At 39.8% G+C, this 17,235-nt stretch overlaps 1 protein-coding gene across 1 annotated transcript in view; it reads right to left on the minus strand.

The window, feature by feature from the left end:
- Nucleotides 1-17,235, minus strand: part of RXFP2 (relaxin family peptide receptor 2) — a 1,960,183-nt gene that overhangs the window by 1,059,722 nt on the left and 883,226 nt on the right. The window contains exon 2 of the mRNA XM_044073236.1: nt 14,161-14,307. Coding sequence (XP_043929171.1) covers nt 14,161-14,307 — 147 coding nt within the window. The remainder of the gene's footprint in view (nt 1-14,160; nt 14,308-17,235) is intronic.

Here is a 17,235-nt window from a genome sequence, read left to right on the forward strand (position 1 = left end):
TGGAAAAGGGGGAGGGCTGGGAAATACAGGGAGTGGGCAGTGCCTGGAAAAGGGGGAGGGCTGGGTAATACAGGGAGTGGGCAGTGCCTGGAAAAGGGGGAGGGCTGGGTACTACAGGGAGTGGGCAGTGCCTGGAAAAGGGGGAGGGCTGGGTAATACAGGGAGTGGGCAGTACCTGGAAAAGGGGGAGGGATGGGTAATACAGGGAGTGGGCAGTGCCTGGACAGTGTGTAAATTACTAATGCTGGCAGGAGTTCAAGTGCTGCAAAAAATGGGACCAAGACTATGATGCAAGCTGGCTTGATTTTTAAGGAGACAGCAAGAATACCCTAACCCAGCAGCCAAATTATCCACAGAGCCTGCAAATAAGGGTCAACAGAAGCAGAAGTCATCACCTGTACATCAAGTCATGCAAGTGGCTAACAGAGGTCAGAAAAACGAGTCCAGGGTCATCATAGTCCAGGTGGTAGAACTCCAGTGGCTGATAAGTAACCCTTTAAAATCATAATAACTTAGGTGAACCAGGTCAGTTTTGGCAGGTGTAGAATATTTGATAGGGTTGTTGCCAGACTTAAGTGAGAAAATTAAGTTCAGGCTCCAGGAGCTAGTCAGGCTTGAGGAACAGTGTCAGAATAGGCATAGCTGGTCAAGAAGTAGGAAGAGTGGAAGGCCTGACCTCCCCAGTGGTGTTTTTGTAATGCTTCATATTCCCTAGGCCATGAAGGAAAAAACTGGGATGGGGGATTTTGATTTGTTTGAGCTCATATTCACAGAAGGAGCTTGATGTATTGGGGAATCAAAAGCACTGGGGTGAAGGATTTGTCAACAGCCTTATGATGTTTAGACAAGAGAAGGCCAATTTGCGTTAGGGCTACAACTTAGGATAATTGAGTTTTAGGTTTGTGTACATGATGGCAGTCATTCTAGAAAAGAGCCTACCTGAGGTCTACCCTTATTGGCATACTTCCTGACCAATGGGGAAGTGCAGTGATAAGGGGTTGAAATGCTTGGTTGTGTGCAGTAGTAAAGGGGTAGAAATGCTTGGTTGTGTGCAGTCGTAAAGGGGCAGAAATTCTTGGCTGTGTGCAGTGGTAAAGGGGCAGAAATGCTTGGTTATGTGCAATGGTAAAGAGGTGTAAATGCTTCATTGTGTGCATTGGAAAAGGGACAGAAATGCTTGGTTATGTGCAGTGGTAAAGGTGTGAAAATGTTTGGTTATGGTACAATCAGTGTTTGTGTAAATTGAAAGCAGTAGGTTAATCCATCCATTGGACCTACTGGTATTTGACCAAGCAAATGTTGGATAAGATCGGAGTCAGATAAGAGTCCAGGTAGGGGACAGCAATGATAGGAGAAAGAGTACTGTGCTTTTAATGTAGGGAGATATGAATGGTCTTCCTGTAAATTTGCACAGATTTGGTACTACTGTGAGGGTCACGTGACAGTGAGATGCTGATGATTGAAAGGTTCAGGTGGAGAGGTGTTACATATGCAGCTATTTAACAACAGACAGACTAATTTTGGGGAATCTGAGGGTGATGCAGGGGAAATTTTGTAGGGCAAAGGTTTGTTTGCCCTTTTGAGGATTGGCTGGAAGGCTGCCTGTCACCTTCTGTCGTTAAAGTAGGAATTGGAGGTGCTCCTGCATGGCTTTTCTGATAAGGTAATTGCTCAGTAAACACTGTAATGTTTCTATTAGGCTTCCCTATTAAGTTGGGGTGGAGGAGAGTGTGAAATTATGTCAGAATTAGTGTTCTGTTAAAGTGAGACAGAGGTAGCTGGACGAAGACTTTCATGTCTTCCAGATTTCCCTTCTGGGACTGGTGTGTAACAACACAGCTGGTATATTTTACTTCTTTGGTGGTTACTGTCAAGGTCAATTTGAAGTTTCAACCACCTGTGGTTAGCTAAGCTTGATACTGAAGTCACATTTTGGCTTTTCATTTGAGAGTAAGATTGTCCCTGATCAAGAACAAGGCATTGAATGCAATCTACCCGTTTCTAGAAAGAGACTCTGTAGATGGCATAAAGAAAGTCTATCAGGTTGCAAGGCTATAAAGATAAAGAATATACCCTGCGTACATGATGCCAGCAACAACCTGCTCACCAGTTCACAGGGCATCAAGGGAAGATGGGAGGAATACTTCCAGTAGCTTCTAAATAAAGAAAACCGCAGAGAAGCTGTACTGCCCCTGACATATCCTACAATATGAGAAGAAGAGAAGCCCAACCTTGTAAACGTAAGAACAGCACTAAGGAAAATGAAGTCAGGGAAAGCAGCAGGCTCAGGTGAGGTCACAGCAGATATCATCAAGATGCTGGGTAAGACAGGGGAGAAATAGCTGTTGAGGGTATTTAAAGCAGTATGGAGATAAAGGCATATCCAATATGACTGGAGAATAAGCATACTAATGCCAGTGTACAACAGCAAAGGAGACATTCTCAGCTGTGGCCAGTGCAGGTATCAAACTCCTGTCATACAGTGTGAAAGTTCTGGAGGGGGGATTAACAAATGAATACACAAAATAACAGGAAGTAAGATGGGAGATGAGCAGTTCACATTCAGATCGGGATGCAGCACAACCGACCTGATGTTTGAAATGAGAGAGATGGGGAGAAGAAGCTCGAGGTGAAGAAATAGTGGAATTGGGCATTCCTAGACTTGGAGAAGGCATATGGCAAGGTCTAAAGAAAGCTGTTTGGGCAGATCTGCAATGGCTCATAGTCATATAAACACTGGTAGAATTAGTGCAAGCTATGTACAAGGACCTAACGAGACAAGTACAAACAGTACTCGGACTCAGAGAGGGGTTCCCAGTGGGAATGGTTATGCATCAGGGTTCACCTCTGAGCCCACTGTTGTTCATACTAGTGATGGACTGCATTAGCAAACAGGTCAGAGGGTACAGAGCAGCAAGGTTGCTGTATGCAGACAATGTGGTATTTACAGCTAGACTCTGTGCAAGAACTTCAGGTAAGGATAGGGGAATGGAATGGAATGAAAAATGAAGGAACATGGGATGACAATTATAAATGAGACAGTTGCAGTGGCAGCAACTGGGCAGAATCAGAAGAAGCTGAGAAATTAGAGAGAATAAAAAATAGTGAAACGGGTTAACACCTTCAGACGACGATGATGATGATGATGATGATGGGGATGCTGATGATAATGATGATGATGATGGTGATGATGATGGTGCTGCTGATGATGATGATGGTGATGATGATGAGGATGATGGTGATGCTGCTGCTGATGATGATGATGATGCTGGCGATGATAGTGATGATGATGGTGATGATGGGGATGCTGATGATGATGATGGTGATGATGATGGTGCTGCTGCTGATGATGGTGATGATGATGATGATGGTGATGGTGATGATGATGGTGATGCTGATGATGCTGGTGATGGTGATGATGATGATGGTGATGTTGCTGCTGATGGTGATGATGATGATGCTGCTGATGGTGATGATGATGAGGATGGTGACGATGGTGATGATGCTGATGATAGTGATGATGGTGATGGTGATGATGATGATGGTGGTGATGATGATTGATGGCGATGATGATGATGGTGATGATAATTGCAGTCTGTGGTGGACTGGCTAGTTCAACAGTCATGGTCAAAGGCAAGGAGAAGGTCCTATAGTTCAGCTGTGGATGATTTTATATCTTTTGTTCCACTGCTGCTTAGTCGGGATAGGGTGTGGTCACTTAGCCTGGTAGCCAAATATGTGGCTCACAGATAAGGGTTTGGGGAGGCAGTAAGAGCAGTCAGAGTGCAAGTAGCAGTTTGTTTGGGTCGACCTTACCGTGCATTGGTGGATTTTGCTGAAATGCTGGGAAAGACTGAAGGTTTTAGGTACTGACAGGAGACTTCCATTTTGAAGGTTCTTATAAATGTTTGTTTATTTATTTACTTATTTTACATTTGTTTGCTGGGAAAGTCCGACTTAGTGGGCACCCATTTTCAGTGGAGGCCTGGGGAGAAAAGCTCCACATACAGAGAAATACTTATAGTTTGCTTAGACATGGCCCAGAAAGATTACAGTTTTTATACACAGCAATTCGTACAATGATAATTTACAATGTAAGGTAACAAAGTTGACTGAATTCAACAGTACAGATAAAAACACACTTATAAACCATAGATACACCATCAAGGAAAAAGAGCTAAAAGTCATTTTTACAATTTGCTATACAAAATGCTGTCATTATATTCTTTTATTTTTTGAGGATGAATGGAAGTAATTTTTTGTGGTTAGTTGTTCAGCCCTGTTGTTAAAATATTTATATGAGGTGGCCTAGAGTAATAATCATGTTTTGTGGGCAACTTTGTCAGTATTTATATATAAAGAGGAGCATTGTGGGTGTGTTAATTGTTGGACATACAGCAGAAGGATCTCTGTATTTCAGGTACACCAGTTTTTCTTTGGTTATGGAGGTCAAAGACTCATCAGAAGAGTGGTGGATGACAGGTGGTTTTAAGGAAGAACACTGGGGCCCTGTTGTGTCTCGTGGCATGGGGGGGGTGTTGTAGAAGTAAATGTTATGGTATAAGAAGTTTTAATTAATTTTTTTCAAGGGCTAGATAGCAGGCCAGTTTCAGCTAGACAGTTTAACAGCATGTTGAAAAGGCTCTAGGTTAGACAAGGGATTCTGTCCAAGAGATTTTCATCTCATTCTTTTTGTATATGAAGGGCTTTCGGTTTGTCTTTCGAGGGTAAGTGCATTGAAGTAAAGTGTGCAGGGAGGTACTCTTTTGATGCATTTCCTTCTTATATAGGATAGTATTAGTGGGCTGTCATTTAATCTTTGGTATTTTGTTTTACAGGATACAACACGGTCATTATTTTGAGGCAATATTTTGTGCACTAGTCAGCTAAGTGGGCAGGAATGAAGTCTGGTGGAATTTTTCTGGGATTTGATTCCTCTAAGTGGGAATTACTCTGGCATGGTTTCAGAGTGATGCTCCAGAATAAGATGTTACAGAACTTAAATGACTTACAGGCAGCATGAGGAATTTCCAAAATGATTGTTATTCACTTAGGTGGTAATGATTTAGGCAAATTACCCGAGGAGACTACTGTCATGTAGTGAGGAATTTGGTTTTGACGAAACAAAAGATTCATGGGATTATGATAATTTGGTCTGAAATGATTCTGAAGTTAGTGTGGAGAGAAGAACTGAGTTTTAAAGCTTTGGAGACAGCAAGGCAGATTTTTCAACCACAGGGTAGCAAGGGCGGCTGCATTTTGCTATTTTGGTAGTTTTGACCATTAGAATTTTGGGGATAGAGAACTTGTATGGTTCTGTGCTGACTACATTCATCTGAGTGATATTGGTTTAGATTTTTATTGTAAAAGTTATAATTAGAGTGCAAATTTATTTATTGCTGAATGAGTCAGAGGAAGTATGTTAGATATTATTGGGTAGGATGCAGGCGTATTGATTTTAGGAAGGAAAGTGAGAACATGCTGCCATCTGGCAGCCTGGATGACAGTGTTTGAGGGGTTTGCTTCTTTGATGGGAGCGTTTTATTTTTCCTTTTTATTATGTGGCTCTTTAGTCTGGAGAACTATTTTGGGGTGAGCAGTGGGGACACTGCTCAAGTTGTCTGATTTTTGTGCAAGTCAGCAGTTATACTAACTCTGCTTGCAACCTGTATATGTAGCATGTCATTGTTTTCAGGCGAGTGTTCAACAAAGCCCCCTGACTTATATTCTCATCTTTATTGCTATATTTTATGTTGGTGTTTTACTCTTTATTATGTGTTATTAATTGAATTTGGTATAGCATTGTCCTTATTGGTACGATTATTTGGGTATTTGAGGCAGGGCTATGTGGACAAACTTTTGGTTTGTTTTTTTTTAACAGAATTAGGTAGAAGATATGCAATTTGGTATTTATAAATAAGACTTTTTGTCAACAATAAGGCTAAATTCAATAAAGCCTACACTAAGTATACACAATACGTATTCAATACAATTCTTATCACATTTTCTGTGCTTTCTAGTCACTCAGAAAGATTACACCAAGTGTACATGTAGTCTACACATTGTGGTAACCTTTATGAATCCCTGTCAATATTTAAAACTGCAAGAGTATCAGCAGGAAAACTAAAATTAGGAGGAAGAAGGTATGAGTTATGTCTGTGTTGTCTGTTCACTCAGAACAGTGTACACTTAGTGTAGGGTTTATGGAATCTGGCCCATGTTTTATATTCATAGATGAACTGATTGTTATCTAGTACAAGTGGTGGACACCTAAATGAATCCATCTAGTTAAAATGGAGTCAGCCAACACAGTAATTCTTTACTATTGAAAGGACCATTTTGTGAAAAGTACAGACAACATCATCTTTCCTTCTGATATGACTGGAAAAGATACTGTGTTTTGTTATTGTTGTCTTTCAGCTTTTCCCGGTTAGGGGTCGCCACAGCAGAACTCCGGTCCGCTAATGATTGGCAGTAGATTTTCACAGTGCTGAGTTGCCAGCTCGATGCCAACCTTCAACGAAGGCATGCTCATTCACGCATGTCTTTCGGAACGCCACTCGACCACGGGGAGGACATGCAGACTCCACAGAGAAGGCACTCCCCACACACTAGCTGAGAATCGAATGGGTGAACCTCTTGCTGTGAAGCAACAATGCTACCACTGCACCACCGTGGAACGATGGAAAAGATACACCTCACAGTTCATGTTATGGTTATTAGGCGTGGGTGGGATGTAGTTTCTCACATGTAGGGACACAGCGAACATTATAAGTGTAGTATATTTAATGAACTGTAGAAAGTTCAATGTATTTTCTGGAAAAAGAACTTAATGAGCAATGTTGGTTACTTAAGGTCAATTTGTTAAATTTACATTTGTTGATCTGCCCTATATTATCTAGTATCAGGAAAAAAAACTGATCAAAGATATCATTTTATTTTCAAAAGATCTTCCACTCTTTTATAGGTGGGCTTGGAACAGTCATTGCAATTTCATTATTTGTCAGTTCACTTTTAATAAATGAATACAGGCTTAAGGTTTTTTTCAGCAACAATAAGGTAATTGTTTTTTCTTTTAATGTTTCTGTCTTGGTTTGTATGTATGGATATATACATATATGTGTTTAATCAATTATTTAGTCAAGGTCCTCAAATTCCTAGCAGATAAGGCAGCCTGGAGCTGCCAGTGCTTGTCTGAGACTAAAAATAGCACTAGTTCAAATTGTACTTAAATAAAAAAAAATCTAAATTGAATTTAGTTACATGGGGAAGAGCCCTGAATAGCCCCCAAGCAGGGGATGGGATGTCACATAACCCCCCCTGTTTAAAATAGGCAACTCCAAGGTTAGTGCTCCTCAAGAAAAGGTGAGATTCCCCTCTTTGATGAATCCCAGTTTAACAGCATTTTCTGGGTCTATATTAGCTTATCGAAAGCTGATAGAATCAAATGCTAGTTGATTGACCTCTAAAGGTTGAACAACCAAAATAGCGAAGACACGGAACACAGATTTTTTCCCATGGAAAAAAATCGCTAAGCCGTTGTCGGGAGTTTGCCATTTTCTCCACTGTTGTGCGATCTCTGAGTTGGTATATTTAAGTATGTGGGGTGTGGGGGGCACAGCTGACCACATTGGGGGGTGTTCATAGGTTCATAGGTTCATAGGTTCATACTAGGCTATCTGCCCGAGGGCATTTACAAGCCTAGCCCATCGTTTTGTGGCTTAGGCCACCCCTTTAGTATGGGGAACTATACCCATTATTTTTCTGTGCCTCTGTCGAGCAGTGACACTGAGGTAATCCCTGGGGTATATCTGCGATCTCCCATCCATTGGTCAAGATTTCTCTTGAACAAGGCCAGCGAGGTGCTCTGCCTCACATGTACCGGGATTTTGTTCCACAGCATAGGGAGTCTTTGGGTGATGAATCTATCCCTCCAGCACGTCCTATTAATAGCCGTGTCAAGGTTTAAGTCTCCCCTTGTGGCTCTGATGGATCTAGATTTTTGAGGTGAAGCATATTCATCAAATCTGGGTTTGACATGGCCTTGTATGTTAGGCAAAGGTCACCTCTGAGTAAAGCGTAAGCGACTGAATAGAGCTGGAGTTCTTTCAGTCGGGCAGCATAGGACAGATTTTGAGACCCTTTATCCTTTTGGTGAGGAACTTTGTGGCCTCTCCAGCTGCTGCAAGTGTCGGGTCAGATACATTCGAATGGGGCATTGTACTCAATCATTGGTCTGATGAGTGATGAGTAAAGGGAGACTATGACCTCCCTTGATCTAGATGAGAATCCCTTCATGATAAGGTGGGCAATGTAGAAGGTCTTCCTAACTACTTTAGCTACATGGGTGTCGAATGACAGACTACTATCAACCTGGGTCCCCAGGTCCCTGATAACTTCTTCTGTGCTCAGTGGATTGCCACCTATTTGGTAGCTAGGGGTAACCTTGTTTTTCCCGAAGGGTATGACTATGCATTTTTGGCATTTAACTTTAGGCGTGGCTCTGGCACCAGTTATCCGTTTCTGTGAGACCCTTCTGAAGGATATCTGTGTCAGATGTGTTTTCTACTATGGCGCCCAGTTTGCAGTCATCTGCAAACTTTGTCAGCCATAACCCTCCTGTGTTTGCTTGTACTGGAAAAGTAGATGCCAAACAAGAGTGGGCCCAGGACTGAGCCCTGTGGGACACCACTTGTGACAGGCTTTGAGTCTGACATGGCGCCAGCAGCTCTGACCCTGTGGGTTCTGTCACTCAGCCAGTTTGCAACCCATCTTGTGATGTATGGGTTGACATTTAAGCTGATGAGTTTTTCAATGATACCGAATGGGGTATTGTATCGAAGGCCTTAGCCAGATCGAGGTAGGCTGTATGGACTGCCTTCCCTCATCAATGGCTTTGGTGACTGTTGAAAAAGTCAACCAAGTTTAAAAGGCATGATCTGCCTTTGACAAAGCCAAACTGGGTTGGATCCAAAGTCTGCAAATTCCTATGTCTTTATTTATGAGGTCCATTATGATCCTCTCCATGGCTTTGCAGATAAGGCTTGTCAAGCTAATGGGCGGTAATTTCCTGGGTCGGTGGAGGCACCGCCTTTGTGACGTGGTACCACAGTTGCAGTGCGCCACTCCTGCGTATCCAGAGGTAAGACTTTGATTAAACAGCTGTCCTAGCTGTGGGTTTAATTCCTCATTGAGTTCATGGAGCACACAGCCGGGGACACCATCAGGTCCCATGGATGCTGTGTTTTTTGCTTTGGAGAGAGCAGTTCTCACTTGGGCGCTGGAGATGTTTGGGGGCTGCAATCGTTTGGTATAGATATCTCTCCTTTGGGGGAGGAGAAGTTTGCACTGAACCTGTCAGCCAGTATGTTGGCAATGTCTGTAGGATCAGTAATCTTCACATCATTTTGAACTAGCTCTGTACTTTATGTTATATTTTATTTATTTTATTTTATTTTTTTTTGCGGAACAGCAATTTTTTTTCCTATATAAAATTACTCTTAAACTTAAACCGCGGTCCTCCTCAGTTGATGACTTTCCAAGAGACTACCTAAAAATAGCAGCCAATAGCATTGCCTATCATGTCTCAATCCTTCTAAATAGGTTAGTCCAGGAATCCCACATTCCCTCTCTCTGGAAAAAGTCTTACATTGTCCCCCTGCACAAAGGAGGAACTTCAACAGACATCAATAACTTTAGACCTATAACAATCTTATCTTCCCTCACCAAAATACTTGGAAAATGCATTCAAAAACAATTGTTAGACTATCTCCTGTAGGAAGAACTCCTACCCCCTATACAACACCTTTCTAAGATATACAGATACTGCCAATAATGCTAGAGATAAGCACACACTAGTCTGTTCCTTATTTCTACACCTGTCTAAAGCCTTTGACATAGTTTGTCCTAGCAAACTTCTACTTCAAATGTCCTCACTAAGTCTCTCTCAGCCCACCCTTCTGTGGTACAAAAGCTACCTGTCCAATAGATATTAGTCAGTAAAATAGCCCTTGATGCTCTCTCCTTACATCCTGGTCATCACCGGTGTACCACACATTGTACTCTTTGTCCTCTCCTCTTTAGTTTTCACCAACACCCTCTATCCACACACCAGGCCACCCTAATAAAATATGCAGAAGATTTCTTTCTCATTTACACAACTGACAATGTGGCACACCTCCATAAAGTTACTCAGGAAGCTTTAACAACCACTGAAACATGGCTTCGTAACTCACAACTCATACTACCCCCCCCCAAAAAAAAACAACTTCTTTTTTTCCCCAAATCCCTCTCTTATGAAAATAAATAAATAAATAAAGTCTTCTTTGTCAGAAATACAGCAGTCACTGAAGTCACTTCTCATAGCAAATTATTTGGGGGTGATAGTGGGTGATAGTTTTACATTCAACCTGAATAAACAAAATTGTATAAGTAAGACTCATCAGAAACTAGGGTTGCTTTACAGAGCCATAAACTGTTTCACTGATGTAACTAAAATTAAACTTGCCACTACTTATTTCCTGCCTACTCTTCTTTATGGTACTTCTATCCTTACTAACCTCCAGGCTTCACAAAACTTAAAACTTGAACAATGTTATAACAAAGTTACTAAATTGGCAGCAAACACCTGTTACAAAAATATGTATTATAGTTTTGGAGTATATTTTTTTACTAAACTGAAGCTGCTGTTCTGAAGCCTCACCTTTGCAGTTCATGGACTTTGTGTTTACTTTGTGGATACTCTGGAATACTTTTATGCAAAGGTGCCTGTAACATTGGGTGGTTTGTATCATTTAGTATTAATGTATATGTTTAGTGCTTATTAGAAGCTAAAAGGGTTAACACATTTCATTCTATTTGATGTACAACTTAGTTTTGTATGAAACTACAAGATGCTTTTCAAACTGCAATATGCTTTCTGAAACTGCAAGATGCTCTCTGACCTAGTATTTGCTAGCACAGCAAAATTCATTTTTATGCCTTTTGGAAATTTATTGAGAAGCACGTGATTATCTGCTAGGTCAGGAAAATAATGAATAGAACAATACTGTTTTCTATAATGTTATTGAACTTGAACAATCAGCTCTGTTCGTGTTATGAGAACATGCACAGCTGCAGAAAAGATAGATACAGTTGAACAAAGACTGCTTGAAGAAATGAACTATAATCTGTACTTGCTTTGTGCTTGAATTAGCCATAGTACCTTGAATGGTAACATTGCATAGTGAGAAGTTGTATCTGACCGGTGGTCATCAAGGCCACGTTGTTTTTCTTAGGAAGTTTTTTTTGTAAACTTGATATGCCAGCAGAAAATCATGGACAAACAGCTGCTATGAAATAATATTGAAAGAACTTGTGATTTATTACGTCAGCTTAGTAGGCAATGTCTTGTAAGAAATGTATAAGAATGGCTTCACTTCCTGATTCTAGTTAGACAAACTCTGTATTAGCACGTTTTTGTCTCCTTGCTGCAAGATTAAAGTGCCTTAACCTGAACCTGCTGTGTGTTGATCTTTTTGAAGTTGTTTTTCCTTTGACAATACCCCCCTCCAGAACCCACCACTGTATAGCACTAAAAAGCTTAAATTAGTTAGAACTAACTCATCAACTAACACATACACAGCTTCTTACCACCTATAAAATTATCCAGCACCCATCTGCCTGTGCAGCACTAAAATAGCATTCAACACAACTATGTTCCTGGATGTTCATTGTGATCCAGTGACCAAAAATGACAGTCTCTGTATAAACCAAGCAAATTAGCAAATCTGCTGGGCATTATCTGTACTCATATTCGCAAAGGCCTGTAAGTCCTTACCTGTATCCATCAGGACAATACCCTCCCTCATATCTTTCAAAACCACTCCTAGCAAAAATCTGGCTCTTTTCTTGCTTAAAACCAGGATAAACTATATCCCTAAATATGAACCTTTTCTTTTCTTTTATCTCCTTGCTCTTCCTTTTTCACTTATTTCCTTACTGCTCCTGAATTCTCTTCCCTGATTTTCTTTTTATTGTTTTTTTTAAACACCTTTATTGATTAATTACTTTTGACACTGGCGCATTTACATTAATACAAAAGTATTCAAACTGTATTAACCCTTTATTTATTTATTTGACATTTGTTAACTGGGTTAGTCTGTCTGGGCATGTACCCTTTTTCAGCAGAGGCCTGGTGGGGGGAAAGCCCCAAAGATAACATTATACAAAATCATACAAATTTAAACAAAAAAATGCAAAACTAGCTTCAGAGCAAAAAAGTCAAGCAGATCAACCATAAACAGAGCTGATATAACAAAATAAATTAGAAGCATTAACACATTGTAGTAAAGTGCTTCAAGGACAAAATTGAAGCAGGTAAGATAGTTGAAGTACAAAAGCTTGAATTTAAGTAGTAATTCAGTGTTACGGGTAAATATGTTCCCAGGTATCTCATTCTTCCCCCTCACACCTCCAACATTTGCTGTCTGTGTGAGGAAACATTATCTGGAGTCTCCAAGTATAAAAATACCTGTATAAACATTTCCAAGCAAAAATCCTAAACCTTCTATACTTTATTGCATATTTGGGGGGCATACATACCATCCTTCCATTGTTTCTTTGTGAATTGCTTATCCAATCTCTCTTCCCAATCCTTTCTAACCTCCTCTGATTAATTCTTATAGTTATCATGAAACATTTTATATGCTCTACTAATTATTCATTTTTTAATGACACTTCTGTTCTAGATTCTACTAAAAATTCTACCAGTGCTAGCCTTTCATTTAGAACCCCCCCCCCACTTCTTTTTCTGTCTATACTCTGATATCAATCCTTGATAGGGAAGGCAATCTCTAACCTGCATAAATTCTTGGCCTCCTCCCATTCTATTACCTTTCCCTCTCTAGCATACCATAAGCCTGCTTTTTCACTCACTTCATATTCCTGCTTTAGTGGACTTACTTTTAATTTCTCTATGAACCATCTAAAATTTCTCTAAATTTTAAATGATTGTCATATAACTTGTATTGATTCTTAGCCAATATTTTTCTATTATGGTTAGTTTGTTATAATTACTGAAACTGCAGATATTTGTATTTTATTTTTAAAGATTGTAAAATGAATGTTCTTAAAATGTTTTGGAGTAATTTGGAGCTTTTCCCCCGGCCTCTGAAAATGGGTTTCTGCTCAGTTGGACTTTCCTTGTAGTCAAATGTCAATAAATAAGTCAATAAATAAAGTGATGAAGGTAATGATCAGAGATTTGCTACACAATGAGGTTAGAGTCTAATCAGCTTTAAAATGAAAGTTGGTTAAATATCTATTTGTAGCTAATAGAATGAGGACAATATCAAGTATTTAGGACTGAATTTTAGGACTGAAATGCTATTGTTAGGCCGCAGTGGTGCAGCGGTTAGTGTTGTCGCCTCACAGCAAGAGGTTCTCCCAGTCGATTCTCGGCTGGAGCATCTTCTTTGTGCAGTCTGCATGTCCGCCCCATGGTAGAGTGATGTATAAAGACATGCAGGTAGGTGCGTGCGTGAATGGGTGTGCCTTCTTTGAAGGTTGGGCATCGGGCTGGCAACTCAGCACCGTAAAAATCCACTGCCAATCATTAGAGGACTGGAGTTCCGCTGTGGCGACCCCTAACTGGGAAAAGCTGAAAGACATTACTTGGACTGAAATGCTATTGTTATATTTATTTATTTATTGGCATTGGTTTACCGGGATAATCCAATGGGCCAAGAAGAGCCCATTTTCAGTGGAGGCAAAGGTTAAATTTTATACATAGTAGCATGGTAGAAATTGTAAAAACATCACAGTACAAATTAAAGCAAAGTAGTCCAAAAATATTTATAATAACAAGACAGTAAAAACTATAACAAAGCAGTTCAAAAAATATAATCAGCATAGCAGAGAGGGTAAGCTCTAAGTTCATGGGAAATGCAGTCTGTGTTTTGTATTGTGGGAAATACTAAGCAACTAATGTTTTAAACTTTCTACAAAATAGTTTCCAGCACTGTTTCTAATTGAGATCTGATTATATTCTAGACGCACATTTACAATGAAATCAATTCAGGAAACAGTCTCAATTTCAGAACTAATAGAACCTTTTAAATAAATAAATAATGAAACAAACAGTGTCCCAGCATGCTTGAAAAGTGTGAAGTATTCTCTTACCACACATGAATTCATCTGCACCGTTAGGACAGTTCTTTACTCCATTGCAGTGAAACGACTGAGGTAAACACAGTGTGATGTTCCCACATGGGAAATAGCCAGTTGGACACGTAGATTTAAGGGGGCTACCTTCAGTCAGCATAAACACTGGACAGGGAAAAAAACAGAAGTCATTGTTACTTTTCCTCAAGAAGTTAGAAAATGTCTTCACAACTTTTTATTTATAACAGCAAACATAAACATCTGTAAATAAAAAAGTAAGTGCAGGTGCCTGGCATTTATCATGAAGGATTCAGAGTATGAACTACTAATAAGATTCTTCCTGCTGTAGAAGGTTTGATTATCTCAGGCTTCATTTATCAACTGTGTGACCTTGAGTAAGTCTGTTAGCCAAACAGCCATTTGGGAATTTGGGCTAGAGTCCCTTATGGTCTCGTGGACTGCATGCCTTATAACTACCTATGAAACTATGACCCTATATCTTGAAATCATCATTAATACATAAAGTTAGCATAGATCAAATGCATAATGAAAACTGTTTGAGTCTTAACACGTTTTTAAAACCTTTTTTCTGGTTAACTGCTGCAGACCCACAGATAAAATAATAAAGTGAAACAGTGGCTAGGAACGATCAATGAATTCCAGTTAAAGGAGTCATTCATTTCACAGCAATTAGCAGAGAAATTCCATTCCATTAAAAGACAAAACTGTGGGGGGGGTGTACTTCTAGTGTTTTTTAAAAGGCTATTTACATCTCATTCTTTTTCAGAGGACTAGAAAATGGTAAACTCAAATTGATTCCTTTAGCCTTAGGTGTACTGAGTATTTAGGAAAAGGTAAACTGAGTCCCAAAAGTGAGACTGATTTATAGCCCATCAGTAATGTCAGAACAAACACACTGTGTTTAATAAAATGCCATATAAAATGCTGAATATTGCCTATTACCTTATTTGCCTATTACCTTATTTGTTTGTTTGTTTGTTTATAGCTATAAGACTATTAACATATATAGGTACAAACACACACACGCACATAGGGCTATTCGAACCAGAGACATTAGAAATGCCTTGGCATGCCATGCAACTATATGCACACACTTTGTTAAATTTAGTTTATTGGTTTTGGAACAAGTGGAACTATTCTTTGGTGATTATGCAACTTTACTGGAAGTACAAGTACTGAAATGGCAGCTTAAAAAGGGAGCAGACAGTTTTCCTGGGTTGAATGACAGTTTGAATTTAAAATGTGTATTGCGGTGGCAAGATTAAGTTTCACATTACAGTGTTACTGTTTCACTTACTGCTGTTCTACTTATGCTACCATTACTGTTTACTGTGGTGCTTATTTTACCATGACTTTGTACTGTATGGCTTTTTTAGAATGTTATTTTGCTTTGAGTTTTACTTTACATTTTAATATGGTACCTTAGCCTTAGATCTTGTTCGTAGTTAATTAGTGAGCTATTTCATTTCATGGCATTACTGTTTAGACTGGATTTACCCTTCCCATGTCAAACTTGTAAGAGATTTCCTTTTGTGGGAGTGCAGCTGAGCTGATGCTCATGTGTTGTATTTTATTGCTATTATCTAACTTTTAACTTCTGCATTGTTTAAACTTTATGTTTTCTGATGAAGTTCCAGGACGTGTAAGGAATGAAAGCACTTAAAACCATCTGTTTGTGTGTTGCCTCTTTTTTCATGACTTATTGCCATTGAAGTGTTTTTTGTTTTAATAAATATAAACACACACACACACACACACACACACACACACACACACACACACACACACACACACAGGGGGAGATATTTATCTTAGGTAAATGGGTTGTGTTTGTGCAGGTTTGTTGTCCCCATTTACATTACTGGAGGCCTAGTAGGAAAATTATACAAATAACAGAAGCAGAGATGATTCAGAAAATGGAATATATACATAACAAACAATTTCACATAGCAGTAAACTAGACTGAAAAGAAATACATTTACCCCATATCTGAAGTGAAAAAATCTGAACTTGAGATTTAAGCTAATCTGTCAGGCTGTTTCTAAAGTTTTTTTTTTCCAAAAGGCATGAGAACATTCCTAGAACCAGGGGTGGTAAAGGATGAACTAGAGAGATATGAACATATATTGCAAAAAAACAGAAGGCCAGCACAACTTCCATGAAGAAAAGGCAGAGACAGGATAAAAGGACAGAAGAAAACATGTATCCATGAATTACCATATAGGTGGCAGTACACTAAACACAGAAAGTGTGATAAGAGACTTAGGGACACAGGTGGACAGTGGTCTCACCTTCGATAACCACATTGCCACAACAGTCAGGAAATCCTTCTATGTGGCACACCTCATCACGAAGGGCTTTTCATCCAGAAAAAAGGAGGTCATTGTCCCACTGTACTCATCCCTCATTAGACCCATTGTAGAATACAATGCCCCATTTGGTATGTACCTCTCAAGACATCTGCAAACCCTGGAAAGGCCTCAGAAATACCTCACTAAACGAATCACAGGCCTAAAGCAGATGCCCTACGCTGACCGCCTTAAAAAACTCCAGCTATACTCTGTCACATATCGTCTACTCAGAGGCGATCTCTGCTTAACATACAAGGCCATGTCAAACCCAGAGCTGTTGGACATGCTACATAAAGAAATCCCAATCCTCAGAGCTACACGCTCCAGGGATCTAAACCTTGTCATCACAATAAACAAAACATGCTGGAGGGATAGGTTCCTGACCCAGACACTCCCCAGACTCTGAAATAGATTGCCCATACATGTCAAGCAGAGTGCCTCTTTGGACCTCTTCAAGAGGAACCTTGATGATTGGATGGGAGAAAGGAAATTCACCCCAGGGATCACATCAGTCGCCCTGCTAGACAGGGGTCCAGGAAAATAAATAATGTTGGAAGAAATAGCCAGGGAATTGTTATGGCTAGGCTTGTATAGGCCCTAGGGCTGACAGCCTAGTACCAACCTATGAACATATGAACCTATGAACCTATGAAAGATAGACAAATAACCCTTTCCTATTTAGGAAAAACATCAGCTAAAAAAGGGACTGGAAAGTGGAAAG

Source organism: Protopterus annectens, chromosome 5.part1, assembly GCF_019279795.1.
Source record: "Protopterus annectens isolate FY-2018-M chromosome 5.part1, PAN1.0, whole genome shotgun sequence".
NCBI classification, from domain to species: Eukaryota; Metazoa; Chordata; order Ceratodontiformes; family Protopteridae; genus Protopterus; species Protopterus annectens.